The following is a 12,995-nucleotide window of genomic DNA, read 5'->3' as shown; positions in this document are numbered from 1 at the left end:
TCTATTGTCTGGCCTTACATCGAGCTGTGAGCCAGAGGTATTTCGGACGCCGCTTTGTAACTAAATGAGTGCTCCAGTGAACTTAAACGGCAACTAAAAACATCACATTGTGTTGCCTTGAGAGCTATTGGCTTATATGCCTCATTATTGGCCATTAATTTCCAGTACCCGACTTACACATCATAGGTCAGACTACGGTACGGAGGGAGAAAGAGCGACATCATGTATGAGCTCTTCTTGACGGAGAAAAGGGAACCATGATATATTGGTTAATAATTATCTTTAGCCTGAGCTGTTTGACTCTAGAAAATGGGTATTGGATGGCCCCCTGGTTGGCCTCTCGCACCCCCTTAACCGGGAAAGGTGGATGCTGATCGATCATCGCGCTAGAACGGCTTCGATATATTGTGTAGTCGGTCTTTGCCGGGTGATGCGTCTGTAGCTGCGCGCTCAGCAGTGAACCTTTGCGCGACGATGTTGTAAATCCTTTCCCGAAGTATAGGCTCGAAAGTACGAATCATAGGATATGTGCCCCGGACGCTCCAGTGGCCGGTGAGAACAAATCACATAAGCAATCTCCAAGCACCAAGTAGCAGAGCGGCAAAACCGGTGCAGACACCCATGAGCCACTGGAGAGTTTGGAACTTGACCTGCTCTAGCTTCTCGCGGAGTGCGGCAACTTCCTGCTCGATCTTGGTTTCAGTCTCCTTGATCTTAAGCTCCTGGCTGACTGCCTCCTCCCTGATACGGCCTTTCTCGAGGTTGAGGTCCAACCGAACAGACGCCTGCGTCCGTCCAATTTCGTCTCGTAATCTGCTGTTCAGCTTGGTGATATCATTTGTCAAGCGCTCATGGGCTGCGCGTGTGGTATTTGATTCGGTGCTGTCTGCTGAAAGCAGCTCGGAGCGCAGCTTAGCAAAGTCGACCTTTTGGGTATAGGTTGCTTTAGCAGCATCTTCGCGGAGAACCATGGTACGGGTCAAGTTTTGTATGCTACATGGAACTTTCAGCGAACTGGGGGCTCTCGGGGATCAGGCGGCCTGAACGGACCTCTCTTCGATAACATCGTTCAAAACCTTCATCGTGGCCACAGACTGGTCCTCTGTGAACCCCTCATCTTGTAAACGCTGGACGAACTTCAAAGTGTCGAAGTGGTGGTCTCGGGCTCGCGGGGCGGTGGCATGGAATGAGCGTCTGAGTTCCGGGTTCCGGAGGATAGCAGAGTTCCTGCTGGTCCTACGAGTATGGCCTGGCAGTCGACGTTCCGTGTGTATGCCCGAGGTCTGAGTTGGCTGCCATGGTGTCCGATCTTGAGCCGGTCGCGCTACCACAGTCCTAAGAACTTGCTGCGAGGAGGAGCTGACGGGTGCTTGCCAGCTCAGGCGAGGCAGCAGAAACTTTGGAAGAGTCTGAGCAGCATGCACGCCGGGCTGCGCCATGATCGCGGTGCCAAATGTACGTATGATGGTGCTGCTAAGAAGCTGACTGATATCTCAACGGGTAGGGAGGGTTGTTTAATTGCAGGTCAACAGTCATGTCATGTCATGTCCATGTCATGCATCGTATCCCCTCGGGTGACGCTAATGAGGTGGATGGACCCTGGATCCAGTTTCCACTGGGCAGTCTGCCGGTCCGGCACTGCGGAGTCGATCGCTAGCGCACCTGAGGCAGCTGCCGGTCTTGCAACTACTAAAACTTCGTTGAGCCGCGCAGAGTTTGGAATTTTTTCTTCTTCTTCATATTAAAAATATGAACAACGCAAAAAAACAACATTCTCGAGACATGATATTTGGTGCGAGGTAGCTCTACAGTGGCCCAAGACCACTGAAGTTTTCGAACAGAATGGAGAGAAGATCCCAACGAACAATCTTGGGTGCGGTGCTTCCCTTTTCCTCGATGGGGAGGATCGCAATGATTGAACGTACATCCCATTTCTACACAAGACAATTTGTGTATTCCCATCTTGATGACCTCCGAGGCGCTCACGCAACCCGGGCTTTCCAATGTGTCGGCCTTGGCCATGGCTGCGTCTGACCGTGCTGTTTGCTTTGAACTCATCCTGATCCGTACACGGCGCTTAACGCATCTGAATGAAGCGAATTACTTTGTTACGTGTTTGCGCTGCGTGTCTAAGCGGCTCAGTACTCGAAGTTGAAGCCTACATATGTACATGCCACCATTTTCTATTGGATATTTGTAGTCGGCATAGCTCCGACCAGGCTGCTTCACCGTATCCGGCGTCCCTCATAGCCACACAGGTGTTGATAACTGTGGTCGTGCCAAGGTAATAGACATGCTGAGGAATAAACGTCATGGCGGTTCTCTGGACTGCTTCCCTAGATGCTGGAATGGTCAAATATCACCATCAACTGAGCCAGCCAAGCAGCATCAAGCCAGTCTGCCATGAACATTGAAAGCGAAAGAATGGTGAAGCTTACAAAATACACACCTCTTGATCATGATCACAGAATACATAGACTTGGGCTAGTCTGGACCTACATATGTAGAGTTGGGTTGCAGCCTCAGGCCACCACAGGTTTTCAGGAGCTTCCCCATTATACAGCTGGCCGGGTCCGTGCGTCACCAGCAGCTGGGCAGCAGCCGCAGCAGCAGGCTCCTGGCTCCTGGCTCTGGACTAGGCTCTCCTTTGCGAACAGGTAATGCAGTTGCTATCCGTACCCGTCCTCCAAAGAAAACACCTTATTTCCCGTTTCCATCAGACACATCAACCTCATTTCCTCACCCTCCCCTACGTGCCAATCCACCAGGCTTTGTACACTACGAGTCGCAGCTGTTAGTTTGTCTCATTGATTTCGTCATTGGGATTCACGAGCAACGGCGTTTCCTCTCACCCGTCTTCCTCTGCCTCTTGACGACCTAGACAAGCTCAAGCTACATAATCACTTCCTGGCGGTTTCTTTCTGCTAACCCGAGGCCTTTAATAACCTGCCCGCTCATTTATTCCCTGTGTACACACCTTCCCAGGACGATTGACGAATCTTTCACGACCGACTCACCCCTTGCGACCGAATCAACCTCTCTGATCCCCATCCCATCGCTCGTGGTGCCTTTTCGCCAACAACAACTTTCCATCCCGTAGCCACTTCGTCCAGCCTCTAGTCAGGGAACACCAGCCCATGTGCACCTAAGCCATGGCCGGACAGCTCCCCATCAAGTTCCAGGAGCTGTTGATGCTCAGCAACGTTGGCGTCGACAGCTCCGCCATTGGCTTCAACTCATGCGTATGTCGCACTATTTATCTCACTCTAGCATCCTCCGCAACTCGAGCTTCGAACTGACCAATGCTTCCCGCAACAGACATTAGAGTCCGACTCCTTCATCTGCATACGAGAAAAGAAGAACGAGGCTGCGCAACCAGAGGTCATCATTGTCGATCTCAAGAACGGCAACAATGTCACCCGGCGCCCCATCAAAGCCGACAGTGCCATCATGCACTGGACGAGGCAGATCATTGCTCTGCGGGCACAGTCCAGAACGTTGCAGATCTTCGATCTTGAAGCCAAGCAAAAGCTCAAGTCCGCGACAATGAACGAGGACGTCGTCTTCTGGAAGTGGATCAGTGATAAAGAACTAGGCCTCGTGACTGACACCGCCGTCTACCACTGGGACATCTTCGATACCACTCAGGCCGCACCTGTGGAAGTCTTCAAGCGTAACCAAAACATGAATGTGAGTTGGGTTCCAACACTGGCCCCTACTAGGGACCCCCCCTGTGTGTGCCGGCTTCGTTCGCTGCCGTTGTGCAAGGGATTTGGGCTGACTAGCGCTAGGGCTGCCAAATCATCAACTACCGAATTAATAGTGATGGTAAATGGATGGCGATCGTGGGCATCTCCCAGCAACAAGGCCGCGTTGTTGGCAGTCTGCAGCTATACTCGAAAGATCGCGGCATCAGCCAGGCCATTGAGGGTCATGCTGCCACATTCGGTACACTCAGACTGGAAGGCGCCCCTGCCGACACAAAGGTCTTTGCATTTGCTGTCCGAACCGCTACTGGAGCCAAGCTACACATCGTCGAGATCGACCATCCAGAAACGAATCCCGTCTTCCAGAAGAAGGCCGTGGACATCTACTTCCCGCCCGAGGCTACCAACGACTTTCCCGTCGCCATGCAAGTTTCGCAGAAATATGGTCTCATCTACATGGTCACCAAGTACGGCTTCATTCATCTTTACGATCTAGAGACTGGCTCCACCATCTTCATGAACCGTATCTCTAGCGAGACCATCTTCGCTACTGCCGCAGATGTTGAGTCGACCGGTCTGCTCGGTATCAACAGAAAGGGACAAGTGCTATTTGTGTCGGTGGATGAGAACAACATGATCAACTACCTTTTGCAGAACCCTGCCAACACTGAGATGGCAATCAAGATGGCTTCGAGAGCTGGTCTCCCTGGAGCTGACCAGCTCTACGGAAGACAGTTCGAGCAGCTGATGCAAAGCGGCGACTATACCGGCGCCGCCAAGGTCGCCGCCAACTCCCCCAGGGGCTTCCTACGAACCAACGAAACCATCAACAGATTCAAGAGTCTGCCCCAGGAGCCTGGCAAGATGTCATACATTCTCCAATACTTTGGCATGTTGCTCGATAAGACGACCCCTCTCAACGAGACCGAGACTCTTGAGCTTGCGGTTCCTGTCCTCGCGCAGGGTCGAAAGCACCTCCTGGAAAAGTGGTTGAAGGAAGGCAAGCTCGACTACTCCGAAAAGCTTGGTGACCAAATCCGAGGACACGATACCAATCTTGCATTGGCCGTCTATCTCAAGGCCAACGTGCCTCACAAGGTCGTCGCAGGTTTTGCTGAGACTGGCCAATTTGACAAGATCCTCCCTTACGTCCAGCAGACTGGATACCAGCCAGATTGGATCAGTCTCTTGCGACACATTGTGAGCCAGAACCCAGAAAAGGGAGCCGAGTTCGCCAGTGCTTTAGCCAACAGTGAGGGTGGAGCATTGGTTGATATCGCTCGCGTTGTCGATGTCTTCCAGTCCCAAGGCATGATTCAGCAAGCCACAGCCTTTTTACTGGACGCACTGAAGGATAACAAGCCAGAGCATGCCGAGCTCCAAACCCGACTTCTGGAGATGAACCTCATGAATGCGCCCCAGGTTGCCGACGCTATCTTGGGTAACCAAATGTTCACACATTTCGACAAGTCCCGAATCGCGACGTTGTGCGAGCAAGCCGGTCTGTACCAAAAGGCATTAGAGCTCTACGAGGACCCTGCCGCAATCAAGCGTGTAATTTGCGGCATCGCCGGCACTCCAAACTTCAACCAGGAATGGTTGGTCAACTACTTTGGTCAACTTTCCGTTGAGCAGTCCCTTGAGAACTTGGACGCCATGATGAAGAGCAACATCCGACAAAATCTCCAGTCCGTTGTCCAAATTGCCACCAAGTACTCCGATCTTCTTGGCCCCGTTCACCTGATCGACTTGTTCGAGAAGTACAAGACCTTTGAGGGTCTCTTCTACTACCTTGGCAGCGTTGTCAACATGTCTGAGGATCCTGATGTGCATTTCAAGTACATCGAGGCTGCCACCAAGATGGGCCAGTTCAACGAGGTGCAAAGAATCTGCCGCGATAGCCAACATTACAATCCTGAGAAGGTCAAGAACTTCCTTAAGGAGGCCCGTCTCTCTGAACAATTGCCTTTGATCACTGTCTGCGATCGATTCGATATGGTCCATGATCTGATCCTCTTCTTGTACCAACAACAACAATTTGAGTCGATTGAGAAGTATGTTCAGGGTATTAACCCTGGCAGAACTCCTCAGGTTGTTGGTGGTCTGTTGGACGTTGACTGTGATGAATCTCAAATCAAGAGCCTGCTCGCATCTGTCAACCCTGCGTCCATCCCTATCGATGCTCTCGTACATGAGGTCGAAACAAGAAACCGCCTCAAGCTGTTGCTCCCCTTCCTCGAAGCTACCTTGGCAGCGGGCAACCAGCAGCAGGCAGTATACAATGCCTTGGCCAAGATTTACATCGACTCGAACAATAATCCTGAAAAGTTCCTCAAGGAGAACGATCAATACGACACCCTCAGCGTGGGCAAGTACTGCGAAAAGCGTGACCCTAACTTGGCATTCATTGCCTACCAAAAGGGACAGAACGATCTGGAGCTGATCAACATTACCAATGAGAACTCAATGTACCGTGCCCAAGCCCGTTACCTTTTAGAGCGCTCGGACCGTGAGCTCTGGACGTTCGTCCTGAGTGAGAACAATATTCATCGCCGGTCCGTTATTGATCAAGTTGTTGCTACAGCAGTGCCCGAGTGCAGCGACCCTGCCAAGGTGTCTGAGGCAGTTGCTGCTTTCCTGGCAGCAGATTTGCCCGGTGAGCTCATCGAGCTTCTAGAGAAGATTGTCCTCGAGCCTTCGCCTTTCAACGACAACGCCAGTCTGCAAAACCTGCTTATCCTCACTGCAGCACGTGCCGACAAGAGCAAGGTGGCCGATTATATTCAGCGATTAGACGCTTATGACCCCGACGAGTGTGCTCAACTGTGTATCAATGTTGGTCTTCACGAGGAGGCATTTGACATCTTCAAGAAGGCAGGTAACCAGACTGCTGCCGTCGCCGTTTTGGTTGAGCATGTCGTCAGTATCGACCGTGCTAGCGCTTTCGCTGACGAAGTCGATTCGCCGGAAGTCTGGAGCAAGGTTGCGAAGGCACAGCTGGATGGGCTTCGCGTTACGGATGCGATCGAGTCGTACATCAAGGCTGCTGATCCTCGCAACTACGAGGAAGTCATTGAGGTCGGTACCCAGGCGGGCAAGGACGAAGACCTCATCAAGTTCCTGCGCATGGCTCGCAAGACTCTTCGCGAGCCACCCATCGACACAGCTCTTGCCTTCTGCTTCGCCCGAACCGACCAGCTTGGCGAGCTCGAGGACTTCTTGCGTGGCACCAATGTCGCTAACATTGAGGAGTCTGGTGACAAGGCTGCCAACGAGGGCCACTACCAAGCTGCCAAGATCTTCTACTCTAGCATCTCCAACTGGGCCAAGCTTGCCACTACACTCGTACATTTGGATGACTACCAAGCTGCTGTGGAGTCGGCCCGCAAAGCCAACAACATCCGGGTATGGCGCGAAGTACACGGTGCTTGCGTGAGCAAGAAGGAGTTCCGTCTTGCGAAGATCTGCGGTCTCAATCTTATCGTTGATGCCGAGCAACTGCAAGCCCTCGTTAAGCAGTACGAGTCTGAGGGCTACTTTGATGAGCTCATTGAACTTCTCGAGTCTGGACTCGGCCTAGAGCGTGCACACATGGGAATGTTCACAGAGCTCGGTATTGCTCTGTCGAAGTATCACCCCGAGAGGCTCATGGAGCACATCAAGCTCTTCTGGAGCAGGATGAACCTGCCCAAGCTCATTAAGGCTTGCGAAGAGGCTAACCTCTGGCCTGAGCTTGTGTTCTGCTACTACCACTACGACGAATTTGACAACGCTGCTCTGGCTGTGATGGAGCGCGCCGAGAACTCTTGGGAGCACCAACAGTTCAAGGACATCGTTGTCAAGGTTGCCAACCTGGAGATTTACTACCGAGCTATCAACTTCTACCTGGAGCAGCACCCTTCGCTGTTGACAGATCTCTTGCAAGCCTTGACTGCTCGTATCGATGTCAACAGAGTCGTGAAGATGTTCCAGAAATCTGACAACCTGCCTCTGATCAAGCCATTTTTGTTGAATGTGCAGCACCAGAACAAGCGCACGGTCAACGACGCCATCAACGACCTTCTCATTGAAGAGGAAGACTACAAGACTCTTCGTGACTCGGTAGAGAACTACGACAACTACGACGCTACAGACCTCGCCAGCCGCCTCGAGAAGCATGACCTCGTTTTCTTCCGACAAATTGCAGCTAACATCTACCGCAAGACGAAGAGATGGGAGAAGTCCATTGCCCTATCGAAGCAAGACAAGCTGTACAAGGACGCTATTGAGACCTCGGCCATTTCCGGCAAGTCGGAGGTTGTCGAGGAGCTGCTACGCTACGTAAGTCACACCCTTCTGTCTAATATTGTGTTATGTATGCTTACTAGATTATAGTTCGTCGACATTGGCAGTAAGGAATGTTATGTCGGTATGCTGTATGCATGCTACGATCTCATTCGACCAGATATCATTCTGGAACTGTCTTGGCGCCATGGACTGCACGACTTCACCATGCCGTACATGATCAATATGCTCTCGCAGACCACCAAGGAACTTGCCCTCCTGAAGGCTGACAACGAAGAGCGCAAGGCCAAGGAGAAGTCGCAGGAGAAGGACGAGGAGCAGACGCCAATCTTGGGTGGCAACCGCCTCATGATTACAGCCGGACCAGCCGGTGCTGCCGGAAGGGCCTCGCCGGCTCCTTTCGGTCAGACCAACGGTTTTGCACCGCAGCCTACCGGCTTCGGCTTCTAGTCAGCACCTAGGCCGGCTGTTGTCCTGATGCCCACTGTTGCCTACTTCCCTCGGGTTGTCTCGGTTGTAGATACGCCCCACGGGCCCTATCTCGCATCGAGTCACGGGTGTGGCGTAGATCAGGACGGGCGCCAGGCATTTGAGCAAGAGAAGCATCAGTTGTCCCAAGGCAGCCAGCACTCGCAGCGGTGCCGATGAAGTGCTGACTGAGGAAGGAAACCACGGAGTTAAACCTGAATACCCTTATGCATATGTCACCTCTAGTAAAAGACAAGTGTGGAAAGACAGGATGGACGGATAGTTGGTAATTCTTGCTCTTCATACTAAAATTCTAGGGCAGGAAAATGAGCATTTCTGTCTATTTGGAGTCCATCAAGACATGCGTCAGGAAATGTATGATAGTCAATATTTTATTATTTGTTTTGAGAAGCAGCCATGTCCAGAAACAAAAGCTCTTGAGCGACTTTCAATTCGAGTTCCGAGACATGTCATTTGTTGAAGATGATGCCAGGCACGTGATTTGTATCAAAGCAAAGCAAGGTTGCTCAATGCTGTACATTAGCAGAAGCAAGGGGACGGACGATGCTAATAAGCTCGGAGGTCCACCTTAAATTTTTCCCGCCAGGTCCCTCGAAGGCTCTCCAAATCGGAGCCAACGTTTTGATAATCGCCATTTGATTTCCAATTCCTGCGACTATCTCCAGCCCGCGACTGACCACAGCCCGTTCACCATTCTCTCACCCTCCCGCCTTCTAACGCAACCGATTGATCAGTCAAGATGGCCGCCTTTTTCAAAGCAGTCAATGCCAAGATTAGGTCTAACCCGACCTTGAGCTACTTCTGCTCAACACGTACGTGAACAGAGCCCTGACCCAAAGTGTCCCCCCGAATGCGGACCTGTCCCGCTAAGTCCGGTTGGTGCTCAAGACAATGGATAAGAAGCTGTACTCATGCAGCGCCATGATCTGATGAGCAATGCGACCATGTCATATGTACGGTGGAGGGCTATCTGTTCTACATGGTCGCCAAGCTCAGGAGCACGCGGATTCTGCGGCCGCGATCATGTTCAGCTGGCGCTTGCCGTTTCTGCCGCGTCGCTTATGTCTTTCGAATCCAACCGTGTAGCTCCCAGGCACATGACTTGACTCTCGAGTGACCTGGAGGCATGAACCTATGGCTAATCAGATTATACCAGACTTCTGGGGTCCGGCTTCCAACTTCGGTATTCCCTTGGCCGCCATCGCCGATGCGCAAAAGTCGCCCGACCTGTACGTCTGATTTCGAGCAGAAAGCATTGCTTATTTTGGACGAGCGGTGCCTTTTCTAACATATGCTCCTCCAACACAGGATCTCTGGCCAGATGACCGGTGCTCTCGCCATCTACTCGGCAACCTTCATGCGATACTCTATGGCTGTCTCGCCTGCAAACTACCTTCTGTTTGCCTGCCACTTCATCAACGAGGGTTCGCAGCTCACGCAGGGCTACCGATACGTCAACTGGCATTACTGGGGCGGCAAGGAAGCTGCGGCTGCCCAGGGTAACCTAGATGCCGTAAAGGACAAGGTCGTCGAGGCGGGTGAAAAGGTCAAGGCTGCTGTCACGAAATAAGAGCTGAGAGTTGGCGACGGGGTCATATAAGGGGTGAATGGGAAGATACCAGGGCCGGCAGCCAAGATATGTTGAATAGGTCTACGTACATAACGCCGAAGGGGCCTCGAGATCGATAATTGATCACGAGTGGTCGACGATAGAGTGCAGCCACGGACAAGTGGAGGAGGTAGCTCTGTATTTCTACTGCATACATAGGCTCGAGTTTTCTGTCTAGTAGAGTCTATATATTATATCATGGCTTGGTGCCGTTTACTGGTCTAGTGTTTGAAAGTTTGGCGGACGATACCCGCTGGCGATCAAGTCTTTGTTGGTAATGCTGTGATTATCACTTGCAGACAATCGTGTAGTATAATCTCTTCATACAATCTTCAAATATCACTCCTGTTGGGCTGCGACTGCCCTCCGGCGTTGCCATGCTTCCGCTCGTCCAGCTGCTAAATGATGGATATGTCTGCCAGTCACTCTTATTTGCTGCTCCTCCCGTTTGAGCGGCTTGGTATTGCAGCATGCATGTGGTCATACCCCCTGCCGGACACGACACCGATCTTACGGACCATGAATCACCCAATGCGTTGATGCAATCTGCTTAGAAAACCCGTCTGAAGGATTTTTCAGACCGAGTCGGTATGGATCCTTATCTGCAAATCTGTAACCCCAAATGTATATGTGTGTTGATTTTACCGAACTGACATACTGAAGTGCAGTTTACAATGGATGTAACCTCGTGGTGTACCCCGCAGGCAAGTTGTTTTCATGACCATTCAAGATAGGGAAATATTATAAGCAGCTGGAATGAGTATAATGCTGCGCTATTGAATGTGCTGGCCCACAATGATGAGTCTTGGAGTATCTGCATTTAGGCCTACTCCCAACACTTGTCTGCACACCACAGTCCCTCATTCAGTTTGCACAAGCATATACACCAAGTATCCGACAGGTGTATAAAGAGAAGGAGCCAATAGTCCAATCCTACAGTTGTACCAAAGGGGCGGGGGAACTACGCCGATGAATTGCATTTCGTCCCCACCCTAGCGCATGCTATAGCATACTTAAAAACACCCTGGACACCTTCTCAAACGTTGAGTGTGAATCATCTGGTCGGCGAGCAGAGGCTTCGTTTGACACGAAAAACATTTTCAACTCCTCACATGATCACGGGGGTTGTATGGTTCGTCAGCAATATTCCGCAGATTCCGCAGCGATCATCAATCATCTCGGCGTTTTTTCCTAGTTGCCCCCACGCTCAAAACGCTCCCCTTTCTCGGCATTGGTGCCCCAAGCTCCTGCTCGGTTGACGGACGGACTATGATAAGGCTGCATAGGCCGTTTCCTTCTGCAAAAAGCAAAGGGAACAACAAGATCAGCTTGGCGTTTGACTCATGGCCGCCAAGCAATAGATCTGCGGCCTATGTCATCGCAGATGAGTTTCTCCAGGGTGGATCACTGCAAGAAAGAAAAGTAAAAAAAAAATGTCTCAAGCAAGGGTCTCGCTTCAGCCTCATCGCTTCAGCCGAAGTCGGCCAAGAAATCAACCAGAATGACATATGCGACTGTTACCAGCGCCCATGATGAGTATAGTTGACTACATAGCCAGGATCCCAAGACTGAACGCAGAGGTGATTTCTGTGGTCGAAAAGCGTCCATCGGTCTCGGTGGGCGGTGAAAAAGGAAACATCGCAGACGAGCCAAGACACCGCGGATCGCCCCGTGGAGATCACTGCAGTATGAGCCAAGGACTCTGAATGCTCGAGCAGCTCGCTTGGCGGCAAAGACATGCGCGTCCCATCCTGGAGTCTCTGTAACACAGAAACTAGAGCTAGGCGGTCTCGACTCCCCCCAAATATGGATGTTTGAGTGATTTATATCACCATGCATGTGCATAGGAGATAGAATTACACTGGCTAACCGATCGCAGTCGCTAGCTCAGCTGAGGTGAGCAGCACATGGAAGGCAATATGGGTCCGGTCTGGATGGTGAGAGACGCCGTGCCCGTCGTGTCACATGGCCAAGCAAGCCGAGAGATGCGGTGCTACGAAAACATTTATTTCACGGACGTACGGGAATGTTCATCAACTAAGCGTCCTAATTGAGCAAGAGGAAAGAAGAGGTAAATCATACCATACCGTAGTCTAAAGTGCCCGGAGCAAAGAGGTCCCCGCTTATCCTACCGTCGCTACAGTGGCTACCAGCAATCGGAATCGTGTCCGTGAATTGCTTGGGTTTGGGAGATATCCTCGGCTCAGCCTCGTACGTGTTCGACCAGAGCCAGTGACTGCGACGCTCGTCTTTCGCTTATCGGTAGAAAACACAACGAGAGCTTCGTCGCCTTTCGGGAGTAAATGTGCCTATCGAATCCCCGAACAACATGTCAGGGTCTCTGGTTTACCTAGGTTATCGAGGCCACGAAGACCTTGAATACCCGATTGTCTTGTCGACGACGAGAAAGCGTCGGGTTGTTCAGTGTTTCTTGGATGAATTGGATCGTAATTGTGTCAAATCTTATTGGAGGGCAAGTTGAAGCCGCACTAATCCGCGACGTTGGTTGGCCACCTGATCGGCCCTTGCAGCTACGTGTGCTGTGCTACAACTATGCCATCTGGATCACTGCGGCACTCTTTCTAGTACCGTGCCCCGGTAATACTTGGATCTACTCAAGGTTTACGTCAGCGTGACCGGTTTAGACACTGGGATCTGGCATCAACATGAGTCTGTGCATCCTGAATTACATGGAAACAAAGCTGTGAGACCTGACAAAATTTTTTTGGAAAAAATAAAACCGCAGGAAATTATGCTCCGGGGAGGTGGAAAACCCAAGAGTGTGTAGGTACGACTACCTCGTAATACTATAATGTCAACCGTAGTGCTGGGTGAACAATTCCATGACCCCGCCAAACCTCCCCACGCGCAAGTGCAAATGAAAATGCTCCCCGCGATCGCAGCTG

General features: G+C 51.5%; 3 protein-coding genes across 3 annotated transcripts; 2 read left to right on the top strand and 1 right to left on the bottom strand.

Moving 5' to 3' along the window:
- Positions 1-472: 472 nt before the first annotated feature.
- Positions 473-1,564, bottom strand: BKA67DRAFT_44669 (uncharacterized protein). The gene is made up of 2 exons (XM_046096884.1): positions 1,051-1,564; positions 473-993 (listed from the first exon to the last, which is right to left on the bottom strand). The coding sequence occupies exons 1-2, from the start codon at positions 1,437-1,439 to the stop codon at positions 564-566; spliced, it is 819 nt and encodes a 272-aa protein (XP_045964357.1). The 5' UTR covers positions 1,440-1,564; the 3' UTR covers positions 473-563.
- A 1,588-nt stretch (positions 1,565-3,152) lies between these two features.
- BKA67DRAFT_653425 (uncharacterized protein) lies at positions 3,153-8,441 on the top strand (the record flags this gene model as incomplete). The annotated part of the gene is made up of 4 exons (XM_046106365.1): positions 3,153-3,242; positions 3,319-3,690; positions 3,792-8,027; positions 8,082-8,441. The coding sequence occupies 4 exons, from the start codon at positions 3,153-3,155 to the stop codon at positions 8,439-8,441; spliced, it is 5,058 nt and encodes a 1,685-aa protein (XP_045964356.1).
- A 551-nt stretch (positions 8,442-8,992) lies between these two features.
- On the top strand, positions 8,993-10,313 carry BKA67DRAFT_547323 (uncharacterized protein). Its single transcript, XM_046101445.1, has 3 exons — positions 8,993-9,292; positions 9,637-9,709; positions 9,789-10,313. Exons 1-3 carry the CDS (start codon positions 9,220-9,222, stop codon positions 10,048-10,050), a joined length of 408 nt encoding a protein of 135 aa, XP_045964355.1. The 5' UTR covers positions 8,993-9,219; the 3' UTR covers positions 10,051-10,313.
- The last annotated feature ends 2,682 nt before the right edge of the window (positions 10,314-12,995 follow it).

Source organism: Truncatella angustata, assembly GCF_020726525.1.
Source record: "Truncatella angustata strain MPI-SDFR-AT-0073 chromosome Unknown BKA67scaffold_1, whole genome shotgun sequence".
NCBI classification, from domain to species: domain Eukaryota; kingdom Fungi; phylum Ascomycota; class Sordariomycetes; order Amphisphaeriales; family Sporocadaceae; genus Truncatella; species Truncatella angustata.
This window is presented reverse-complemented; position numbering and strand designations above follow the sequence as displayed.

Bases quoted from the DNA above. Each gene is read 5' to 3' on its own strand.
- BKA67DRAFT_44669 (XM_046096884.1), bottom strand. From the start codon at position 1,439: ATGGCGCAGCCCGGCGTGCATGCTGCTCAGACTCTTCCAAAGTTTCTG. The intron at 994-1,050 runs GTCCGTTCAGGC...AGTTCCATGTAG, and splicing joins AACGATGTTATCGAAGAGAG to CATACAAAACTTGACCCGTA.
- BKA67DRAFT_547323 (XM_046101445.1), top strand. From the start codon at position 9,220: ATGGCCGCCTTTTTCAAAGCAGTCAATGCCAAGATTAGGTCTAACCCG. The intron at 9,293-9,636 runs GTACGTGAACAG...AGATTATACCAG, and splicing joins GAGCTACTTCTGCTCAACAC to ACTTCTGGGGTCCGGCTTCC. The intron at 9,710-9,788 runs GTACGTCTGATT...CCTCCAACACAG, and splicing joins GCGCAAAAGTCGCCCGACCT to GATCTCTGGCCAGATGACCG.